The sequence below is a fragment of the Ambystoma mexicanum genome, chromosome 13 (genome assembly GCF_040938575.1).
Source record: "Ambystoma mexicanum isolate Mex_15411 chromosome 13, UKY_AmexF1_1, whole genome shotgun sequence".
NCBI lineage: Eukaryota > Metazoa > Chordata > Amphibia > Caudata > Ambystomatidae > Ambystoma > Ambystoma mexicanum.
In genome coordinates, this window is record NC_090938.1 from 237,103,877 (window position 1) to 237,129,174 (window position 25,298).

The 25,298-nt window shown below is 47.8% G+C and overlaps 1 protein-coding gene across 1 annotated transcript in view; it reads right to left on the reverse strand.

The window, feature by feature from the left end:
* ACTR6 (actin related protein 6) overlaps positions 1-25,298 on the reverse strand; it is a 601,838-nt gene that overhangs the window by 278,236 nt on the left and 298,304 nt on the right. Inside the window, exon 6 of the mRNA XM_069633699.1 lies at positions 5,649-5,705. Within this exon, the coding sequence (XP_069489800.1) occupies positions 5,649-5,705 (57 nt within the window). The remainder of the gene's footprint in view (positions 1-5,648; positions 5,706-25,298) is intronic.

Consider the following 25,298-nt stretch of genomic DNA (forward strand, 5'->3'; position numbering starts at 1 on the left):
CGTAATGTTATCAAAAAGACAATATGTGACTACTTGCGTTGGTGATAATGAAGTGTGATGGATTGGCAGGTTTCTGAAAATCATAGGTGCAGATGAGTTCATCAATGGTGCTTACCCTACTCAGAAGTATCAGTAGTTTTCACCTCGAAAATGAGAAGTTCAGTGTATCAGTAAGAACGTATCAAATATATACCGAAAGTCATGATGGTACAAATCACCTAAAGGATAGCGGTGTGTTATAGACGACATACCTGTTTGCAATGATCGGTCACTAGAAAGTGAATAGGATGTTGTAAAGAGTTGTCTTAATCGGTTCTGGTCCAAATACCATGGTTAAGTCTCACCTATAAGATGCTCATTGAGTACAGTAAGGGTCCAAGAATAGAAGAATGCTATTGGTAAATATTCTATTACAGTGTAATAAAACATACCCGAGAGTAGTGTCATAAAATGTAATCCTTCACGACTGACGCGTTGGATATAATCCCTTGCAGCTAATCTCCAATTCCAAAATCTGTGTGTGTTAGTGCTTAAGCCATTCTATATAAGCCTTCAAATCAAAACAAAAATCTTATTCAAATGAAACTGAAATGTTCTCAAATGTGATGGTGAAGCGCTCTCCCCTACCAATTGGGTATAATTACCCATTTTAACTAATACAGGTTCCATTGAATTATTCAAAATAAGTTGTCATATGCTATTTGAGTGTTAAATTTGATAAAATGTGTTAACCACAAATTACAAACATCATATCTGATTCCAGTCTTAAACTGAGGGTTGCGTAATTAATGGGGCTGGTCCTACTCAATAGATTCAAAACTGAAACAATAGCACGGGTTCAATCCCACAACACCAATATAGCAACCGATGGGTTTGCAGAGACGGTAAACTAAAAGTACAACGTCCGTATTACTTCACGTACAATGACGTACGTACTTAATGACGTCACATGTTACCCTATGTGTGACGTCACAAGTAAACAAAACACATCAACGTCATCTCCTTGTGAAGCCACGTTATGACTATTTTGTTTCAATTTCGCCAATGATGAGAGGTTATGCTGTACGGCAATTATATGTCCAAATGATTAAATCATAATATCTATTACTAGTGCAAAGAGAAATAATGAATTATGTTCGTATTTACAGTCACCCCCATCAAAATTGTATATATACTGAATGCCCTTCCAGAGCGTGAGATGACCACGATAGCTTGCAATAATAACAGAGTATCTAACATGTGGGATTCAAATGAATTGCACTAAATAAAATGTTCAGTGTCATTGAGACTATGTCTATTGCCAAATAACATTCTGTGAATCAAAAGTGAGTCAAAATTATGACATATGTCAGATTGAGAAATGGGTGCCTTGCTATATCAAGAAGTGGATTGCCTCTGTAGATCCTCAAATGGCTCCCATGATAACCTTGTGAATAAATGGGATTAAAAAGGACCACAATTATACCATTACAATATATTACTTGGTCAGTTTCATGATTCCGCTAGGTTCTGCAATCCCATGGCATGCGTTGTTCATTGGTACACTGATGTCTCAAAGGTCGAACAGATATTAAGTAATGAAATGGCGATTATAAAAGACATTCATCTCATGGTCACTGTAGAGAACATTAACAGTGCTTTTGATGAAGCAGATAAATTTACATTCGGACTGCCTCAATTTAAGTTGTGTCCCCTCTAAATTCCCCCTCTTGACTTTGATAAGACCAATGAATCTTAAATCATCTTTGCTAGCTAACTGATGTTTCTGTTGCCAGTTTGAGGCAAGTGGCAGTTTGGGGTCAGCATTTCTCAGGCTCGCCAGGTGTTCCCTAATCCGCACTCTCAGCTGCCCGATTGTCCTGCCTAGATACAACTTTGCGCACACACAAGTGATAGCATAGACAACAAAGCAAGTTTTACAATTCATGAAATCATTAATTTTGACAGTAACGCCTGCATTATCAGTGAAAGATTGGCAATTTTCATGCGCATATTTACAAAAATCACAGTTCCCACATTTAAAAAAACCTTTTGTGGTTCTCAACCAATTCTTCTTAGTTGCCTGTTCAGTAGTTGAGAAACGATGAACTGGCCTTCTGTTTAATAGTTAGTGCTTTGGTAAATGTTCATTTTGTTTTCTCAGACACATAAGGTAACAAATCTTTATCCAGTCTAAGTAAATGCCTATGTTTCAGAGTTAGCTGGTATAAAGTGTAGGAATCCTTGGCATATTGTGTGATGATGGCAATATGTTGTGAATGTTCCATCATATTACCCTTCTCCACCAAGAGTTCTGACTGTTTGGTTTTAGCATACTTGTCACAAGCTTTTTCAATTACTTTTGGGTGATACGCCCTGTTAAATCGCTGCGTCAGTGTATAGCATTCATTGGCAAAGTCACTGTCCTGGCTACAGTTCTTTCTAGCCCTATAAAATTCACCATTCGGTATGTTGTTAATTGTGCTTTTGCAGTGACTACTGTGAGCAAAAAGAACTGAGTTAACCCCTGTAGGTTTCCGAAAGGTTTTGGTCTGCAGTCTATTTTCTGTAATAAAGATCCTAGGTGTACATTGCAGTTGGGAAACACATCTGCATCTAACTGTGCATGCATACCTCAGCCTGTGTTGTGTTAAAATACTGCACCGCAAACAATCCTAGGCAAAGCAGTAAAAATCTTAGTATAAATGCAGGATGTATATCGCAGTGAGGAAACGCATCTACATTTGCATACGGCCCTCGGCCAGTGCAATGCTAAAGTTACGCACCGCAAAAACTCATATAGGCAAAGCAGTAAAAATATTAGTATAAATGCTGGGATTATATCACCATGCAGAACAGATGTAGAGTTGAGGGCTTACTGTAAAGATTGCGGTATAAAACAGCTCGTTAGAGAGTATGATACACTGAGGTAAAGCCCATTGACGTGCAGCACACAAAGATAATATCTCACATAAACAGCGTAGGTCATTGGCATATGGCGCAATGAGGAGCACATTTAGATCAGAGAGGGCACAATAGAGGGCTCGGTAGAAAACAATCTAGATATAATGTGCGTATAGCGTCCGTGGAGATGAGCTTCGGTTGAGCAAGGATTTGGACGACCTTGATAAGTGTTTAAGTTAGAGTCAGGTAACATAGCCTGCGGTACAAACATTACACAAAAATTGGTAGAACACGTCCATGGCCACCAGCCATAACTAGACGGTTGTCTATGTGACTAAAAGGTCACCTAAGCAGAGAGAAGGGGGGTACTAGGTATCCCTTTGGCACTCCACCTAAGGTGGGGTGTGCCAATCTCTCAGATTAAAGTTTTAGGAGAGATACAAGAACTGTAGTTTCTCTAAGATACAGAAAATAATCTCAAAGAAGGGACCTAGGGGTCCCAAGCAACTCTGCCCTTAAGGAGCTGTGTTCTGCTATTGTAAAATACAGATGCCTTTAACAGCTATGGAGCAGACAGACTCCATAGTACAGGTAGAATTCAAAGAATAGCGTTCCAAAAAGACAGAGCCCATAAGAATGAATGAGTGGGGAAAAAGCTCCACTCATTCAGTATTTGAAGAAACAGGTCCAGAAGTCCAGTACAAAGTGCTGGGGGCCTCACTAGGAAAGGGGCTGACACATAAAAATGATAAATCACCCTAACATGGATAAAAATGTGATGCCTCCAGCCCTAAAATAGTGATGGGATAGGATTACCCGGGGTGCATTAATACAAACTTGGATGGCAAACTTGGATGGCAATCAATGGTCTCTGCTTAAATGGGGATAACACTGAGATCATCATCCTGGGCCCCAAGGAAATCCTTTCCAAACTCTGCAACAAATTACACTCATTTCACCATCAACTACACAGTCTCTACATCAGTAAAGAGCCTTGGAGTCTACTTAGACTCTACACTCTTGTCAGCGCCATCTCCTCCGCCTCTGCTCTCACCACTAAACTTATAATTGCCATAAAACCCTTTCTTACCACTCAAAACTTCCTATCCATCGCCAGAGCCACAATAGGAACTAGACTCGATTACTGCAAAGCCATTCTGGCAGGCACCTCAAAAAACACATCAAAAGGCTCCAAATAGTACTAAACAGCGTGCTGTGCGCAGCCCTACACATTCCCAAAAGTGACCATATATCCCAGGCCAGATGCAAAGCCCACTGGCTCCCAGTCAAGGAAGGGGTCAACATCAAAATTCTCACCCTTTCGCACAATTGCATCAATCTCTCCGCCCCATCCTACCCATCAGAAACCATATCCAAAAACATCTCTGCCCGCCCCATAAGGAGCCACCATGCTAACCAACTCTGCATACCCTCCATAAAAAGAGCCAACGCCGGCGGCATTGGCTTCCCCCACATAGCACCTAAACTCTGGAATGCCCTCCCCAACAAACTCCGAGAAGAACCTTCCTTGTTCATCTTTCGAAAATCCCTCAAAACCATACTATTCATATAACGCACACTACACCCTAAGAATCCAAGCTCTCGTCGCCCGGCAAATTCACAAGCTGCACTGTAAATGCTATCTATGCAACTCCAAGATAAACCGTAAATGCATATTTCAAGGCAACTTCTAAGCCTTCAATTGTAACCAGCAATGTATATCTGTAACAGCGCCACAATGCCCTTGGGCTGATGTGCGCCTTAGAAATACGAATAAATAGATACAAAAGCATGTTAATTGCTCCAAGACCATAGCAGGATTTGGGGAACATGACCCATGGGTTCCTAGCATATTTGTTTAATGATACAGCATGAGATGTACACAATAAATAAAAAAAGCATGAGATGGACATGAAAATCCAGGCAGTACTAGTACATTTGTATAGGAGTGTTTCCTGTGCCACAGCAGGGAACTGAGCAAGACGCTCTAAAGACCTAAAGCCATCACTGAATCTATGTGCAATAGGTCTTTAAATTGCCCACCTTTTTAGGTCACTTGCACTGGGCGGGATTCTGCTGCCAATGGGGTTTTGCCTTCAGAATTCCCCTATGGCATTTCTCTCTGCACCACCATCACCTCCCTGGCCATGCGCATGTCTAGACCATCCCCATCTGCAGGCGGGTAAAGCGCAATTGGGCTTCATCAAGGGGTTTACCCCCAAAAACTCCTATACGCCACTTCCTCCCCCACCTCTCCCCAACCATTCTCAACAGCATACTTGTAATTGGGAGCCCACTCCATGAGGAAGCTAGCAGGACCCTCCTGATCTGCCCTACACTCAAAGCCCAAGAAAATAGGCCCGTCCCCACCGCTTCACAAATTTACCTGCGGCTGTCTCTAATAGGTGGCACAGGAAACAGTGTGAAGACCATGTACCAAGGTGATTGGACAAGATGATCAACAGTGCCCTAAAACCGTGCAGCCCAAAAAAGGTGAAACATCGGTTAAATGACACCCAAAAGAAATAACACACAAAAAGCCGTGAAACATATGCTCAAACAAAAAGCTAACCGCTTTTAAAAAAAACATATGCTAGCAGTAGATATGAGCAATTAGCTTGACAGCAGGGTTTTCAAATGAAAAATGTCAACGTGATATTCCATTTCACAAAAAGGTAAAACTTGTCACCTGAAACACTTAAAAAGATCTGGCATAAATTTAATTAAAAAAAAAAACACCTATACATGCAGGGTACATATTTTACCTGTATGATATGATCTCCTTCAAATGGTTTGTTAGCAGCTTTCCACCCACGTTAATCCTAGAAGGAAACAACAATATTGTCCATGGTAAGTCTTCTAGGAGACAACTAATCCCAATCATAACCCTCTCCCTGAATCCTTACACACAAGCTTGCTCCAGGATGTCCCATGCTTTGCATGACATGTCCTGCCCTTTCATAGCCACTATTCGGATTACTTTATCTTGAGCCACAGCAGCACCCTGCACCAATGTCCTTTGTCTTGACAATTCAGCTGCCTTGCCATCAGCCTGTATTAGCATCTCCATCAGCACTAGCAGATCCTGCCATTTATTTCCTGCTTCATATTAGGGTCATGCTATTGCCTGCTTGCATGCTTAGTCTGTTCTGCAGAATTCATGGTTCATCTCTTTTTAGGTAAGAAAGTTAAACAGTGAATTGCGCCAAGTTACAAAGATTACACCAAAGTGATCTGGTATGGTATTTTGAGATTTAATGCAGGACAGCCTGACACGTGTTTCGAGCGAAAGCTCTTCCTCTGAGGCCAGAGTTCCTTGTCCAATTAGGATGAGCAATTCCTTGAAGTAAGGACGATTCTAATTATAATCCCGATTTCTGATAGCCAAATGCAATTGCAACTGCAAATTTGAGTAACTGCAAGGCTGTTAGCCAAATGCAATTGCAACTGCAAATTTGAGTATCAGCAATCGGGATTATAATTAGAATCGTCCTTACTTCAAGGAATTGCTCATCCTAATTGGACAAGGAACTCTGGCCTCAGAAGAAGAAGAGCTTTCGCTCGAAACACGTGTCAGGCTGTCCTGTATTAAATCTCAAAATACCATACCAAATCACTTTGGTGTAATCTTTGTAACTTGGCGCAATTCACTGTTTAACTTTCTTACCTAATTGTTTCTGTGGGTAACCACGTCAAGGTACCCGCAACTCAACAGTTGAACGCTGCCTGTGTTACAACCTTGATACTTTTGGCATTAGCGCTGGGTCCTTTTGTGGCCTTTTTGACAATTTCATTTGTTCATCTCTTTTGATTTTGTATTGTTGCATCATGTCATCCCTGGTGCCTATTCAAATGTATATATTCCTAATAGGAATGCCCTGTGTAAGTATACAACCTAATTTTTATTAACATTCTTGTAAATAAACCACTCATGTCATTCCCATTCACCTGCATGCAAAGTGAGTAAACTCTGCACATTTGCGTTGAACTTCCTTAGTCCTCTTTAAATTCTCAACTAGGACCGTTTTCAATAGCAACCAACCAACAACTTAGTCCAAGCCTTCTTGAATTATTTTCTGCAGTGCTCCCTATGTATGCCACTAAGCGCTAATAAGTACAATTCTCATTCCTGCCAGCTCTTCTGACCTTGCCTGGAAGATCCTTTCTGGATATATCACAATCACTGATAACTATTGGATTCTTTAGAAGGAACAAGTTACTTACCTGTAACTGTTGTTCTCCCGCATGGGTCTGGCATGGATTCACATGATCATAAATATTCCCCGTCGTCAGGCCGGACATCCTGGGTAAAGAAAAAATCTGTATCAGTTTTGTTTCTGATCTGTCTTTCTCAGTAGTAACCAATCACTGGTCTCTGGGTCATACTGCCCCCAGCCATTGACTGGCCTCTCCCCAAGCCCCGCCTCTGGCAGCCATCCTCCGATTTGGTAGCACGTAAAGTGGCAGTATGACCAAGTGAAGAGCCGCAGAGGGGTAGGAGGGAGGGTTTGCATGTTAATCCATGCCAGACCCATGCTGGAGAACAACAGTTACAGGTAAGTAACTTGTTCCTTCTCCAGCATGGGGTCTGGCATGGATTCACATGCACATGAATATAAGAATACATAGGAGTACACACATGCACAACGACAGGAGGTGGCAAGGCCCAACATTAAGCATATCAAAACTCAACATTAAGCATTTCTTACCTCCTCACCAGGCTCACCTTAGGCGAACAGGTTGCGCAGCACTGCTTGGCCGACCCTGGACTCCTCCCTGGAATCCCAGTTGACGCAAGAAAATCTTGTGAAGGTGTGCGTCGACCTCCACGTAGCAGCCCTGCAGATGTCCAGCAGGGGCACACCAGACAAGAATGCCGTGCTAGCAGCGATAGCTCTGGTCGAATGGGCTCTCGGACAGCCGGGCAACAGTCGGTTTGCCAACCGATGACAGTGCATGATGCAGCCGGAGAGCCATCTGGAAATGGAAGCCTTTGAGAGAGCCTTCCCTTGGTTCACAGGTCCAAAGTTCACAAACAGCTGTGATGTCTTCCGAAAACTCTTCGTGCGGTCCACGTAGAACTTCAGCGCTCTAGCTACATCCAGCGAGTGCAAAGTCCTCTCGGCCGGCGACGAAGGCGACGGGAAAAAGACTGGTAACCCCAAGGGCTCGTTGAGATGGAAGTCCGACGGCACCTTGGGCATGAAGGAGGGGTGCGTCCTCCGCACTACCCTCGTATCATGAAAGGTCAGGTATGGAGGCTTGCAGGATAGCGCCTGGATCTCTCCCACGCGTCGTGCGGAGGCGATGGCCACCAGGAACGCAGTTTTCCACGACAGAAACTTCAACGGGGCCGAATGCAACGGCTCGAATGGCAGACCCATGAGCCTGGGCAGCACCATGTTGAGCTCCCACGCCGGGGCTGGTGCCTTCACCGGCGGGAATGATCGAAACAGTCCTTTCATAAATTCCTTAACCAGGCGATGAGACCACAGGGATGACGCCCTGTAGTCCTGGTGTATCGGGAAATCGCTGCCAGGTGTATCTTGATTGAAGCGTGAGATAGTCCAGCTTTGGCTAGCAACAGTAGGTACCGCAATACTTGAGGGGCCGTAATCCGCAGAGGGTTAATCTTCTGTACCCGTCACCAGATAGAGAACCTCTTCCACTTATGTCCGTAGCACTTGAGAGTTGAGGACGCCCTGGCCTTCGCAAGAACCTTTCTGCAGTTGGCCGGGATATCGTACCCTCCAAACTCTAGTGCTGCGGGAGCCAGGCCTGCAAGTTCAGCGACTCTGGGTCGTGATGAAGAATGGCGCCTCTTTCTCTGGAGAGAAGATCTGCGTCCGTCGACGGCTTGAATGGTGGGGACGCTGACAAGTCCAGAAGGTCCGGGAACCAGATCTGTCTCGGCCACGCCGGTACGACGAGGATCATCCTGCACCGGGACTTCTTGAGATGGTTGACGAGTCGGAGCAGCAACAGCAACTTAGGGAACGCATATAGGAACAGGGCGTCCCAGGGGAAAGAGAAAGCATCGCCCATGCTCCTAGGTTGGGGAAACCTGCTGGCGAACCTCTGGCACCTGGAGTTCATCGCCGTAGCGAACAGGTCGATCTGGGGTTTGCCCCATCGCTGAAAGAGTCGGTCCACTTGGTCCTGGCATAGTTCCCACTCGTGGCACGAGCGCAGCTCTCTGCTGAGTGAGTCGGCAATGGTGTTTTTTATCCCTGCGAGATGAAACAGCACCAGACACATCCCTTGAGCAACGGCCCAATGCCACAGATCCTGAGCTTCCTTGGATAGGGCTGAGGACCTGGTTCCGCCCTGCTTCTGGATGTAAAACATCGTGGTGGTGTTGTCGGTGAAGATCCTCACAACCTTGCCCTTGAGGGACGGGAGAAAGGACCCGAGGGTCCAGGACACTGCCCGGATCTCCAGGATGTTGATGTGGAGCGGCTTCTCCTCTGGGAGCCAAAGGCCTCTCGCGTGAAGATCTCCGGTGTGCGCTCCCCACCCCTCCAGGGTGGCATCCGTCGTCACCGTCACCTGGTGGGCGGGGGTCTGAAAATCTGTTCCTGCCGCCAGATGAGCGCGGGTGCCCCACCACCGGATCGCTCGACGGAAGGTCTCGTTGAGAGGGATCCCGTCTTCAAAGCTGCCCGTTGCTTGTATCCAGGGGGCGTCAAGGAACTCCTGTAGAGGGCGCATCCGAAGCCTGCACAGGCGCACAAGATGTATGCAAGAGGACATCATCCTGATGAGGGACTTGATGGACCTCACTGCACCTTGTCTTGGATGGCCTTTGTCCTTTCCCCCGACGGTGAGGCCAGACGCGCCACTGTGTCGAGCATGGCTCCCAGAAACCGTGCGACTTGTGAGGGGACCAGGTGGGACTTGGGGAAGTTGATGGAGAACCCCAGGTCTGTGAGTAGCTGGACGGTCTTCGCTGTGTGTTCCACGGCAAGCTCCCTTGTCCTTGTGCGGCTGAGCCAATTGTCCAGGTAGGGGTAGACGTGTATCCCCTGTAGGCGCAGCCACTGAAGCGAGGCACTTGGTGAAAACCCTGGGTGCCGATTTCAGTCCGAACGGGAGGGCCTTGAACTGGTAGTGCCGCCCTTAGACCACAAAACCTGAGGAACTTTCGGTGTCCTTTTAAAATGGGGATGTGAAAGTATGCATCCTCCAAATCCAACGACGACAGAAAATCGCCCTCCTCCAGCTGTCCCAGCACGTGCTGGAGGGTGACCATCTGGGACTTCTGTGTCTTGATGTACTTGTTCAGTCGTCGCAGGTCCAGGATGGGTTGCCATCCTCCTGTCTTCTTTTTCACAAGGAAGTACCTGGAGTATACTCCGGAGCCCCGGAGCCTCTTCGGGACGAGCTCGATTGCACCTTTTTTGAGCATCGCCCTTACCTCCAATAGCAGTTGAGGGACGTGATTTTCCTTCCTGGCCACAGGTGGAATGCGGGGGCACTTTTTTAGAAATTCGAGGGCGTTCTCCTGGGCCAGGGCGTCCAGCACCCAACGGTCAGTGGAGATAGACTCCCACACGCTGACGAACTTCGCCAGCCGGCCTCCCACCGGGGTGCTTCGGTGGGGGCCCGACACCACGGTCGTATCAATCTTGCTTGGAGGACGCCTTGCCGCGTTGGCCTCCCTGGCGATGACGGCGGGGTCCACCCAACTTGCCTCGTCCTCTGCAGGCTTACTGCGACGAGGAGCGGGCCGCTTGGCGGTACGTAGAGGAGCCACCGCTGAATCCCTTGAAGGCCCCCCCGCTTGCCTCCGGTGCTCCGAAAGGACGGCCTTAGTTGCCAGAGAACACCTAGGGCCTTAGCTGTCTCCGTGTCCACCTTGATGGCTTGGAGGGACTCATCCACTGTTTTCCCAAACAGATTGTTCCTGTCGAACGGAATGTCCAAAACCTTGGCTTGTACGTCCTGGCGGAAATCCATTGCCTTGAGCCACCCTCGTCGTCTAAGGCAAACGCTGTTGCCTACCTGGCGGAAACCGGTGTCGGCAATGTCCGTTGCCACCGTAATGGCATGGTCCGACGCCACTTTGCCTTCTTGCAAGATCTCCAGGGCCTCGGCACTCTTGTCGCCCGGTAGGAAGTCCACAGGGGGGCGATCTTGTACCATAACTCCCTGTCGTAGCGGGCCACGATCGCGAGGGTGTTGGCCGCCTTAATTGTTGCCGCCAACGAGCTAACTAGTCATCCCATTGCGTCCAGCTTCTTTCCATTGCCGTCCAATGGGGAAGTTGACGTTGAGGCCGATGCCCCCCCCGCTTTCTTCTTGGCCGCCGCTGAGACGACCGAGTCAGGGGTCGGTTGTGCCCTAAGGCACAAAGGGGCCGCGTCGGGGACCCGGTACTTCTTCTCGTACCGATCCCTCTTGGCAGACGTCGTAGACGGGTTCTTGAGAAGGGTGAGACCCTCATCCCAGATGTCATCCAGCAGAGGCACAGCAAGGACTGTTTTCCTCTTGGCCTCGCGCCATCGGTTAAGGAAACCTTTCTCTTCGGGGCAGAGCTGAAAAAGCTTGGATGCCCTGGCGATCATTGCATGGAAAGATCTGATCTCGTCGGGCGGGCTAGCCCGGGCTGGGGGCGATGGGAGCTCCGTTCCATCGTCGTCGGTACCCGTCGTGGCCGTGTCCGTTCCCGTGTCATCCCCAGGGACGGGGATGTGGGCAAAGGTTAAGTAGGCCGCAAGGGCTGAAAAGGCGGGGCTGGATGGATCTGTCTTCTCTTGATTGGGGGGGCTTCCTGTCGGGCCTGGCTCTTGCTCCTCCGTCGAGCCTGGTTCCGGTTCCTCCGTCGGTGGTAAGGGCAATCTCATCCTAATCTCCGAACATAAGGATTGTATTGCCAACAAAATGGCCACCGAGTTGTCCTGTGGCTCCGGAAGCGACGGGTGTCTAGGACCCTCACCGGTGCCGCCGCCGCCGCTAGTCGTCACCTTCGTCGGGATCCCTCCCGTGGGAACGTGCCTCTTCGACGCCCTCGTCGAGGCCCTCTAAGACTTCTACCAGCTCCTCCTCGGATGCTGTGTCCGTGTCCACAATGGCCACCGGCCCTCCCCTCTTTTTCCGCCGGGGTCTTCACGGGGCTATTTTCGATGGGTCTGAAAGCGTCTTCCCTCCGCAGAGGCAGGGAGACTCTGGGCCCCGAGGTCGCCTCCACTGGTGTAGCCTCCACAGGCTGTGCCAGGGCCGCCGCGACTTCCTCGATAAGAAGCCTTGGCCGGGTGAATCAAGGCCTTTACCACCTTATGTGGGTCTGTGGCCTTCACCTTGGGGGGAGGGTCACCGCCTCGCTCCCCCTCGGCCGGATCCTTCGAGCTCACCGAAAAATGAGAAATTCTCTTTGAAAAAGCGCAAAAACGAAACAAAAGCTTGAGAGCTAAACACGAGGACTCCCAACACTTGAGCGTGTGGTAAAAAAATGAGGATGGCTGCCAGAGGCGGGGCTTAGTGAGAGGGCAGTCATTGGCTTGGGGCAGTATGACCGAGAGACCAGTGATTGGTTACTACTAAGAAAGACAGATCAGAAACGAAACTGATACTGGTTTTTTCTATACCGAGGATTCCCAGCCTGACGACGGGGAGTATTCATGAGCATGTGAATCCATGCCAGTCCCCATGCTGGAGAATTGAATTATTGCAAGTAACTATGATAGCAGTAGCTATCTGTAACAGGATGTTAAGCCATTGAGGGGTGTTAGGGCAGATGAACAAGTTACTTTCTTACCTGGTAACGTTCTTCAGATGGGATGGTCCGACAACGTATTCCATATCTATGACACGTAATGTCCACAGCTGTGCTGCTTCGGAAAATCTTTTGCGTCTGCGGCTTGCGTCGATGATGTCGATGCGCCGTCCCCGAGGACCTCCTCCGACGGCCGACGTCACCCGATGTGATAAGTAGGACGCACGACGCCCATAGCCTCAGTTATAGTTTTTTCCCAGAACGTGTTTTTTCCCAGAACCAGTTTTCTGCCATTCAGACACACAAGGCCTTGTGGAACGCAAGCTGCAATCGCAAAAGAAATTCTGCAGCGGGGAAGGCAGGGAGGGAGCGATATGGAATACGTCGTCGGACCATCCCATCGAAAGAACGTTATCAGGTAAGAAAGTAACTTGTTCTTCCAGGGGATTGGGTCCTCCGACGTACCAAGCAAGGAGGTGGGAAAGAATTTAGAATACAAATTTAGCATGCCTAATCAAATTGCGGAATAGAGAACTGCCTTGCCAAAGGCCAGATCTTGCCCTCTGATGGAATCAAGGGAATAGTGACATACAAAAGTATGTACTGAAGCCCAGGTGGCTGCATCACAGATGTGACGAATAGGAACTCCCCTCTGCAGGGCAGTAGACGCAGCCACTCCTCTGGTAGAATGGGCCCGCAAGCCAGCCGGAGGGTCCTTACCCGCCAAGCGGTAATACTCGGAGATAGCTAAAATAATCCAACGAGACAAAGTCTGTCTCGTCACAGCTTGTCCCAAAAGCTTCCCAGCGTAACCAATGAAAGGTTGATCGTCCACTCTGACCCGGGACATGCGCGAAATATAAAAGCTCAACGCTCTCCGAGGATTAAGCCTATGGAGCCTCTCCTCTTCCTTACCAGGATGTGGAGGAGGATAGAACGCCGGAAGAACAACCTTCTGGCTAAAATGAAAATCGAAACCACCTTCGGAAGAAAAGAAGGACGAGCTCTAAGGACAACCCTGTCCTTGTGAAACACGGTGAAGGGTGGCTTACCTGAAAGTGTCTGTAACTCACTCACTCTGCGAGCGGAAGTAACCGCAAACAAAAACACAGTTTTCAGAGTCAACAGCCTCAAAGGGCAAGAATGTAAAGGCTCAAACGGAGCACCCATAAGAAGCTTAAGAACAAGGTTCAAATCCCAACCTGGCACCAAAAAAGGTGACGGAGGGAACACATTAGTGAGCCCTTTCAAAAATTGCGAAATTAAAGGAATCTTAAAATAGGTACACTCTTCAGACAAGCACTTAAATATGGACAGCGCCGCCAGGTAACCTTTAATGGTCCCCACTTGTAAGCCCCTGTGGGCCAAAGAAAGCAAAAAAGACAAAACCATGGGAATATCGCATTCAAAAGGATCCACATTCTGAACTCTGCACCAGTCGCAGAACTTTTTCCAACGGCGACGGTACAGAGACTTTGTTGCCGGCCGCCTGGCCGAGAGCAACACCTACATCACGTCTTCAGGGAGGTCCCAATCCTTATACCTCAACCTTTCAGAAGCCAAGCGTGAAGATTGAGGGATCTGACCTCTGGATGGAGAACCTGACCACCCTGCCGTGAGAGCAGATCGTCTCGGTAGGGAAGACGACGTGGAGGGCAGACGGACAAGTCTAGAAGTTCCGGGTACCACGTCCTCCGGGCCCATGCTGGAGCAATGAGGATCATCCGGGAACTGCACCTCCGCAGCACTTGCGGGGTGACAGGGACTGGAGGAAATGCATACAGCAGTGGGAATGACCACTCCACCACGAACACGTCTCCTAAGGCTCCTTTTGGAGGAAATTCCCATGAGCAAAACCTTTCGCACTTCTGGTTGACACTGGAGGCGAAGAGATCCACTTGAGGGGTCCCCCAAAGGGCGAAGATCTCCAGGAGAATCTCCTGAGCCAGCTCCCACTCGTGAGAGATCGTGCTCTGCCTGCTCAGAGCGTCCGCCGTCTCGTTGTAGTCTCTGGCCAGATGAACTGCCGAGATCGAAACTTCCTGCTGGATGGCCCAGAACTCTAGCTGCATCGCCTCCCTGCACAGCGGAAGTGACCCTGCGCCCCCCTTTTTGTTGAGGTAGTGCATGGCCACCGTGTTGTCTGTCAGAATCAGGAGACTCTTCCCATGCACAGTCGGCAGAAAAGCCTTCAGGGCTAGTCTGACGGCCCTCAGCTCAAACAGATTGATATGGAGTCTGGACTCCGACGGAGACCAACGACCGCTGACTGTCAACTCGTTGGCATGAGCACCCCATCCCGTGAGGGATGCGTCCGTCACGATCGTCAACTCCGGCCAGGGCAGCCAAAATGGGGCTCCCTTCATCAGATTGCCCTCGACGGCCCACCACAGAAGGTCCCGGGCTACCGAGGGCGCCACCTAAACAGGGTCTGACAGCCTGCCGGAGGACTGAGACCACTGGAGCTTGAGTGCCCACTGCAAAGATCTCATCTGTAGACGAGCCTCTGGCACCAGAAGAATGCAGGATGCCATGAGGCCGAGCAGACTCAGGAACTCGGACGCTGGGAGATTCTGGGCAAACTGAAACTTGTGCACCAACTGCTGAATGTGAAGAGCCCTCACCTGAGGAGGAAAACACTACCCCAGGGATGTGTCGAGCACTGCTCCGATGTACTGGAGCCGCTGTGTTGGTGTCAAATGGGACTTCTTTAAATTGTGGGAGAAGCCCAGCCTGTGAAGGGAGTGGCAGGTGACGGACAGATGATCGAGGACTTGCTCAGGAGAGCTCCCCCTGATCAACCAATCGTCCAGGTAGGGGTAGATGTGAATCCCCCCCCTTTCCTGAGATGCGCTGCCACCACCACCATTAGCTTGGTGAAAACCCTCGGGGCGGAGGTCAATCTGAACGGCAGGACCCGAAACTGAAAGTGCGAGTCACCAACTGCGAACCTCAGGTACTTCTTGTGCTTGGGATGGATCGGCACATGGAAGTAAGCATCCTTGAGGTCGAGAGACACCAACCAGTCCTGAAGCCAAGGACTTGAGAAAGAGTCACCTTCTTGTCCTTCCTGAGGAGTTTGTTCAAAACGTGCAAGTCCATGATGGGTCTCAGTCCCCAGTCTTTCTTTGAAATCAAAAAATAAGGGGAATACCATCCCTTGTTCCTCTCCGCTACAGGCACCAGTTTTATGGCGCCTTTCTCCAGCAGGGCTTGAATTTCCTGCGCAAGGAGCGGATCCGGACTCTTCAAAGAGAGATTCCCTGGTGGATTGTCGTGAGGCCTCTGCCGGAAAGGAAGACAGTAGCCGTGGGCTATGATCTCCAGAACCCACACATCTGAAGTAATGGCACGGCACTCTACAAGATGCTGCACCAGCCTTCCCCCAACTGGCGAACCATGGGACCTGGCCTCATGACTGAGTGGTAGCGGCTGCGGCGTTGCCTGAGGGCAAAGAGGCAACTGCCCGAGCGGCCTTGGCACCTCAAGTACCTTCGTTTCCACCTCTGGCACTCTTACGATGGCCTCTTTGACTGCTAGCTCCTCTCGCTTTACTGAAGGACGAGTAATAGCGAAAGGAACCTCCCCTCCATTGCTGTCCCCTAGGACGAAAAAGCGGAGGTTGGCGAACTGCAGCACCCAACGGTTTTGCTGCAGCTTTGGAGGTCTGCAACCTCTCAAGGCTCTCGTTAGCCTTGCTGCCAAAAAGGTGTTCACCGTCAAAAGGCATGTTGAGGAGCCGGGACTGCACATCAGGAACGAACCCCGACTTCCTCAACCACGCAAACCTGCGCATTACGGTGCTCGCCGCCATGGACCGGCTGACACAATCCGCCAAGTCCAAACCCGACTGAACGGCCTCACACATAGCATCCTTGCCATCCTGAACCATAGCAAGAAAACCATCCCGTTCGTCCCCTTCAGGAATATGATCAGCCGCTAATGCAACACAGTTCCACAGTGTGCGCGTGAAATGAGAAAGGCACAAATGCAGTTGGCCGCCTGAAGCGCCATACTCCCCCGAAGAAAAAAACTTTCTTCGCCCAGCCGTCAAAACGTTTGTCGTCCCTATCCGGAGGGATGGTAGGATACGAAGCCTGCTTTGCCGGGGCCGTAGCCGCCTACACCACCAAACTCTCCGGGGTGTGGTGCCTAGACAAGTAGCAGGGGTCGCTACTGGCTGGACGGTATTTTCGCGACAAAGACTTACCCACTGCCGGGAGACTCTCCGGAGCAGTCCAAGCCGCCGCCACCCTTCTCTGCAGAGCCATATGAAAAGGCAAAACCGGGTCAGTTGGTGGACCGAGATCAAGGATGTCCGTGAGCTCATCCTGAATGAACTCCCCTGGGGGAGCTGACCAACCCAAGTACTCGGTAACCCGAGATGAAGAATCGGCATGAGTGCCAGGCTCCAGCCGACAAAACTCTACCTCCGGAGAGGTGTCCAGTCCACTGGCATCATGCAGCGACTGCCTCAGGTCCTCAAACGGGCTATGGCCCGAGATAAGATCATCTGGAACCGCAACCGGAACCAGGCCGCCATCAGAGCCTTCATGTAACGCTCACCTGATTCCCGTAGAGGCGCCGGTCTTGACTGGGCGTATACCGTATCTTCAAAGGTGATGTGTAACACACGGCTGGCTCTTTGGGCTGGACCTCTGTGCACTGTAGGTCTGCCTCGAAGGGTAAGATGTCTTAGGTAAGTGAACGCCGTGCTCTCCATCTGCCTCGGGGCAGGGTGCTGTAACCAGTTTCTTCAGTGGATAAGGGGAGCAGGCCTCTTGACTTCAGAGGACTGCTGTCCGTCATTTACTGCACGAACGGTAAGTTTCGAGTAATTCTAATGTCTTTAAAGTCGTTAGTAATGATGTTTCTTGTTTTGCAGGGTTCCGGCGATGGCGGATGACGGGCTGAAGTGAGTTGAAGATGGAGCCCGTGTGATGAATAGAAGCGCCTGGAAGCACGTAAGTAAGCGCTTGTTGCCTGCTTCACGATGCGCTCTAACTGTCTTTTTATTTTGCAGGTACAAAGTGCAGGGTGCCGGAATACCCACTGGGTTAGATGTGGAAAGGAGTAATGGCACGTGAGTATTAAAGTTCCCCAATGTCTTTAAACGCACCTTTTTTTGTCTTTCAGATGCGGGATGCAGCGCCGAAGGCCTCCGGAGCGTGCGAAGAGTTGGTAAGCTTTTGTCTTTCAGATGCCGGAATGCAGTGTGAAGACCTCCGGAGCGCACGAAGAGTAGGTAAGCCTTTGTCTTTCAGATGCCGGAATGCAGCGCAAGGCGTTGGTGACAGCCGATGGACCAGGTAAGTGAAGAGCTGTCACTGAAGACCGTAATGCTAACCTGTTCTTTCTTGTCTTTATAGGTGTTGCTGAAGACTGGATTCAGGATGGTAAGCCTTTTTCCTTAGGCCCAGGATCAGATGCAGAAGACACGATGAGCGTTCTACTGCAGAGGATGCAGAATAACGCAAAGCAAGATTCATCCATCGGGTGTGGTTTAAATAGCCTCCTGTAGTGCTTAGGTGTCTCCTTCCACAGCCACGCCTAGGTAAGAAAAGAGTTCCTGCTTTCCAGAAGAGTTCCAGTGTTCTGAATCTAGGAAGTGGCTCCTGCCCCACCCAACAGGAAAAGTAGTTCCAAACAGAAGAGGATCAGAGGCTCAACTGGCAGGCAAGTAAGCAGCATGGTCTGCTGCAGGTAAGTCCACCCAAGCATTATGAGCCCGGCGCTTCCAGCGCTGGGACTGGGCATATTTATGAGCCTGGTGCCACTGGCGCCAGGACTGGGTCCAAAAGGTCCCAATTGGGACTGGTTGGCACTCAGAACCTGGGTTATGGATCTGCTTCCAAGGGAGTTGGGAAAACCCTGACCTTTTGGAAGCAGAGATCATGACACTTCATCACCCTCTGAAATGTACTCCAGGAAGGGAGAGGAAGACCTCTGCGGACCAAAGCAGTGCCGGACATTAGCCATATCCTTTCTAGGGGCAAACCCCGTGCCACGGGCCCCTCCGACACCACCGCCTCGAAAGCCGCCGGCGTCGACAGAAAAGGCGTCGACGTCGAGCGAAATGGCGCTGACGACAGCTGCAGCGCCGTCAGCATCGGCAGCGTCGACACAATCCGCAAAGCCGGAGCTCCGAGCGTGTCTCTCGACAACCTGGGTGCCGATGACCCCCTCGAAGACGGAACCTTGAGAGAAATCGTCAACGACCTTGGCGCCACAGTTCTTGAAGCCCGGATGCGGGGTCGAAGATGAGAAAGACATCGCCACAAACAGGTCTTCACGACCAACCGAACAGGTTCAACAAACCGAGAATAGAAAACAGCAACTCCAACGAGTCGAGGCGTACCGAGATTCACGAAGCGAACACGTTCGCGGAAAAAACGTAACTGAGGCTATGGGCGTCGTGCGTCCTTCTTATCACATCGGGTGACATCGGCCGTCGGAGGAGGTCCTCGGGGACGGCGCATCGACGTCATGAACACAGGACGCAGATGCCAAAGATTTTCCGAAGCAGCACAGCTGTGGACATTACCTGTCATAGATATGGAATACGTCGGAGGTCCCAATCCCCTCGAATTCAAATTTTGAGCATTCTGTTGTCCCTTTTTATAGGTTTCCCTTTGATATTCTAGGTTCTCTGACTTTTTTGTCAGAGGCACTACTACAGAAGTCCTCCTGCCACCCTTATTGAGAATCCTATGCTAGCGGTCACAGATGCATTTTTGAAGTCTTGCATTAGAATCCTTCCTATGAAGGATACCTGGTTGCAAAATATTATTGTAAGGTTTTACTGTATCTATTTTCCTAGGAATACAATTCTGGTTCGGTAACCCTAATGTGACCTGACGTTTGGTGCCCTGTGGCATTGTGTCCAAAAGTGTTCTCACCCTGGTCTTGCTCTTGGTCCCACACTTACTGTAAGGTGTGCACCTGTATTACAAATAATAGAACGCACTAGAGATTTAGGAATACTTTGACTATTTCAAATGTTGAAACATGGGGTGGGGGAGGTGGGGCTTCCCGATTAGGACTTCACTACTCTATGTTTTCATAGTCGGCCGGGAGGATAACTCAGAGCAACACATTGGTCTTGGAAGCAAGACAACACAGGTTTGAATCGTAATTTTACATTTTCAAAAAATGACCTTTTGAAGTAATTTTACCTGTCAAAGGACAGTTGCCAGGACACCAGTAACCTCAACGGCACATTTCCTTTTGAAAATAAGCAAGAAGTATGTATACCATATATCATCACAGATTTCATTGATTTGAAAATCACTGATATTGATTGGAGTTGTTGCTCAGACTCCAGATGTTGCGAGAATTCTTTGATCGGAGTATATTCATCATAGCTTCTCCATCTTGCAGATGCCAGAGGAACGTATGGGCCCGCGACCAATTCCTGTAAATTATTTTGAAGTAATTTTACCTCCATCATATACACTAGGTTTAAACCAGCTTTGTGCTTTAGATCCCCAATACCTTTCCCAAGAACTTTCTTTCTAACCCATGTGTCTTCATCAAATGCACGAGATGTCTGGAGTTGAGGTTGATTTAGTTCCCACAAAACATTCACCAGACCGAGCGGATTGCAAAGACAGACAAACTCCTCATGTGGAATCTCACACTTAACTTGGGCCAAAAATTATCATTCAGAGCTGAGCCATTATATTTAAACTTAACTCTGTTTTTACCATTGTAAAATATCAATTGGGAATCATTGGACGGAACAAAGTACCTACGCTCAATGGTTAGCTTGATTGACAGTTTATTATGATCGCTAGGGACACTATCCAGGACCTGGAAAGCAGAGCATAACAAATAGAGCTCATCGGAGAGCAGAAAATAATCCAATATTGAACTGAAGCACCGCCTACCATGTACTTCCAGGGGGAATATCACCATTGACACTACCATTAACCAGCTTAAAATGTCTTGCCATTTAATACGGATTTCCCCCTTCGTTTCAAAAGAACTTCCCGGTTCAAAAGGAACACAATATGAATTTAGATCCCCTGTTAGGATTATCCCTGCCAAATCATATTCACCCTTTGCATTAGATAACATCTCAGACAATGCTTCTAAAAAATCTATAAGGTTGGAAGTAGCAGGGTTCCAGTATATATTAACCAAGATTATTTGCTGCAGGCATTCAGTATTTGTTTTACTGTTAATAAGGCAGCCAAGAGGCCTGGACAATTAATAGCTAGCAATTGTAGGGATACACACAGAAGTTCGTACCAGAATTGCAAGGACCCCAGCTGGACAACCACAGCTGCCCCCAATAGCAGGTTGATAGACCCCTATAAAGCCATCCAAAAAGAGAGGTATGCATCCAGGTCTCTTGAAAAACTATCAGGTCAAATCTATCAAAGATCTCCATTTTACTAGATTTCACTTTAAACGAACTGGCACCCTGTGTGTTCCCACCCAATATCCTCAGATTGCTTACATAAAGTAAATCTTCATTGCTCCGCAGCTTCTCACAAAATTGCATTATTATAGATGGCAGCATTTCCCACATACTCGATTTAGAACCACCAAGCATATAATTACATTGAGATGTGCATTTCTTTGGGAGAAAGCCAACATCTGGGGTAGAATCTGTCCCTCTCCCTAAGAGATTACGGTCCAAACCATATCCTCTGTTCGGCCGAGGCTGTTCTTGATGTGTAATTGCAATTCTGACATCACAGGCAACAGAGCATCCACCCCCATTCTTCCTTTCAAACCCATTTCCACAATCTATGTACAATTATAGTATGGGAAATGGACACATTCAATATCACTGGATGAGAAAAAGTACAAATCAGGTATCTTCCACAGACATAACAAGATGGAGGTATGATTCAGAGCTCTAAAGTCTTTGCCTCTCGAACTGATGCAGCCACAATCACGGAATGGCAAACGGAGAACAATTTGAAGGAGTCCTTAATTTTAACTGTTGATAAATCTTGTGATCCACTCGCAGATATTTCATTGGAGTCCTCAACAGCAAGCTGACGTCCCGATGTAGGGCCCACTAAAGGGTCCCTTCTCAGTGTACCTTCCTCAAGTTGATTCCCTGTGTGTGGCAATCATTCCTAATTAGTTGGAGGTACAGAAAAGGTTCATTTCCAGGGGCTTTCCTTGCAGTATAGAAAAATTGGTTCCCATTTTGTTGTCAGGTTTCCAATCTTTGAGTTGGTCTCATTCCTTGATGATAGAGGGAGCAGACCCTTTCACCAATATACATCCCTGTACTGAATTAAACTTCAGAGCAGACAGACGATGTAGACAAGTCTGCTTTATACTTCTTGCATCTATAAAAGATTAGCTCTAAATCCAGCACTTTATATATTACTCGTTTTACCTGATAGAGATTCGAAGTGTAATTTTGTAATAAAGTGTATATTTTCCAGTATACCAGTGTGGGGGTTTGCTTTGGTTAACTGTGCAGAATAACTGTACTTCACTATCAGCCCTCACCCATCTTTTGAGTAAAGTCTGATAGCTCAGTTACATCTACAACTTTGGAGAGCCTCGGTCTTCCCTTTTGTTGAAAAACACTTTCATCTTTAGTTTCGATGGTTAACAAAGGTTTGTTTAATAGTGCTAGCTATTCAAGGGAGGTGGGGGTATTACTATTCAAGTATGGCATTTTGGGTCCTGAATAGGATTATGTAACTGTGCTATAATGGAGTCTAGGGTCCCCTTTTTCTCCCCATCCCTTATCCTTATATGTAATGTGCCTACTGTGAGGGGTCAGAAATGTGAGGCGGACCACATTGTAAAGTTCTCAACAAATTACATTTTATTGTTTTATGAGGTTGGATTAACACCTCACTATCCCTACCCTGACAAGGATTTCCCTTCCTAAACTAAAGGAAACACTAACAAATGATATCTGTCCATCACACTTGTACATATAGAAAACAAACAATGAAACATATGGCAGTTCAAAACAATGAGTGCATTCAAAATGTAACCAGTCTTTCCCTTCCCCAGATTTAAACTTGATTCAGCTTAAAGTTAAAGTAATAACACAAGGAAATCCTGATTCGCAACCAAAGTTCTAATACAGTTCGATGCGACTTCCACTTCTTAACAGAGTTCCAACACACGAAATATAAGTCTCTTCTTCTCTAAACAGGTTCTCAATTCCTCAATAGCAACAAAAAGATTGTCTTGGTCAGGACGATTTGTCACTCTGACAACTCAAAGAAACACAACTTCTCAAAAGAAATACAACTTCCCTGTAATAGCCTTGATGCCTTGCACAGCTCTTCCTCCAGTACCACTAAAATCAAAGTGTCTCTGTCAAGACCACCTTGTTGCACTCCCAACTTCACCTGACTTGCTTCCTTGTCAGGCCTAAAATCTCCAAAGGTTTGCCATCCGGGTATACGCCCCTGCCCGAACAGCTTTTTACAACAAGTGCATTTGTGGTTAATGTCAACTAACAAGAGATTTACAACAGCTTCACAGCATTCAATAAATTGCAGCTTTAGTACTTCCCAAAACAATTCAGGGAAAACAAGATTCACATTGATGCTCTTCAATACTTTTCTGCAAATTGTGCTTCTCTCAATCTGGATACCTTTCTCCAGAAGGGCAGCCTTTTACCACTCTTGTTTACCCACTTCACAAGCCAGTAAAGACTGATAGGGATAGGTTTTCTTCCTGCATCTCCCTGTTATTGGCAATGTGCTTGCATCCCATCTTGTACCTGATGTTTCATACAATATCAGCAACAATTTTCAGAGTTTATGGATCGTGCATTAGCCCCTTTCTGCTGTTGGTAATACTTGCTAGATTGTGTTTGCCTTAGTTTGTTTCTTTTAGCTTGGGCAATGCTTGTTGCAGTTAACTCTTAAAGTTGCCCCCAGGGTCGGTTGGGATTTCCTCAAACTTGCATTTTAAAACAGTCATTTGGCTTTGATATATTAACGTTCTGCTGTTTTTCCCTATTTCGGTGTTGCAAATCAATTTGGGAATCTCTCTTACATGCCAATGCTGCTGTTTTATAATAGTTTGGTAATCAAAAAGAAAATGTGAATTTCTTACATTCACACACGAGTGCTGCTGCTGCTACTGCTTTACCTCAGTTCTGCTTTGGCACAAGTGCTCCCTGCTCACCGGTAGCTTGTTTCCAACGTGCAAGTGGGGACAGGACGCTCTAGGGCCACTGGCAACCTGTGAACTCAACGGATCAGACGCACGCCTCTGCTCCCTCGCCGCTCACAGGACTCCTTCTGGTTTAAGTCCTCGCGACCCGGCAAACCTGTCCAGTAAGTCTACCTTCGCCGATCCCAATTCCAATAGGAGCTCCTCTCGTTCCCAAGGCCCTACAGAGCATGTCAGTCACTGGAGACAGCACACTTTCCGCTGCGCAGCCTCTGTACTTAAGATTTCTAGGGGCACAGACCCACTCAGGACCAGCAGCTGATATCTGCTAGGCAGTGGTCCCAGGATCTTCTCTCTCCTCCAGCTGCTGCATGGGCTGCCAACACAAATTGCGCTGCTTCTCCATCTGACTGCCTCTACTCTTCACCAGCAACGCCAACTCTCTGCCCTACACACGAGGGGACTTTTCTAAGCCTTAATCGTTGTTACGTGCGAGTCATCTACATTCATGAACTGACCACTACTACAACATTGTACCTCTTCAGCATCCCAGTATCTAGGGAATTATGGGACTTGAAGTCCCCAATGGTAAAATTGTGTTTTCTTATTTCTGCTGTTTGGTTTTTAGACCCGTTTGTTCTTTATTACATCCTTTAAAGGAACATTATAAGAATTAGTCATTAACCCAGATTGTACAGAAAAAGGCAATTATTTTACTCTGGTTTTATTCACACATTTCCTTTCACTGCCTCTTTGGGTGTAAGGGAGGTTTTCAGCTTCACAGGTCTCCCCCACTTCAGAAGGGTGTTGATTTCTCTCCAGGTCTAGGAGTGCATTATTGGATTCATCCCTATTTGTACATGTATCTCGCGGGGCAATCAGATGTTTATTACAACAAGCCATTATATAACTTGCCATTGCTGGACCATCCTCCAGAGAGAAAGGCAAGTACCATGTCTCATGCCACTGATTCCTCTCACTCCCCCTGGGCCCTTTCTCCTCCCAGTTGATCCTTCTGCAGACCACCAACCCCAAGGTAAGGATGAGAAAGCGTCTGCCTTTCCCTGGCCACCAGAGAGGAGACTTTAGACAGGGAATGGGCATACATCTACCTTACGAGTGTGTTGTATTCCCTTTGGTCCAGTATTGTTTCTATACATAAACAGTGTCCTAGTGCAGGTTATGTTTCACCCCAAATTTAACCTGAAAAATCTATTAATTAAGTGTATACTTTTCAATATACTTGTGTGGTGTATCCTCTGGGGGTTACGATTAGGAATACCAGTACTTCACTACTAACCTGCCTACTCCCTCGAATTAAACCTGACCGATCTGCGGTATACACCACTTAAGGGCGTTTGGTCTTTCTTTTGGTTGATAATTCCGTTTTATCTTTAGGTTAGATTGTTTTACATTGCTCACCAGATGGCTGTGGAAACATCTCTCTAGGGCGTAATCAAACAATTAGTATAAACTGCTAACAAACATCCAGATGATGGAGTAATGAGTTGTGTTGCTGTCTTATTGTTGTAATTAACAATTCAATATATTAACAAATGAGTTTTTTAAAGCAACCAACACA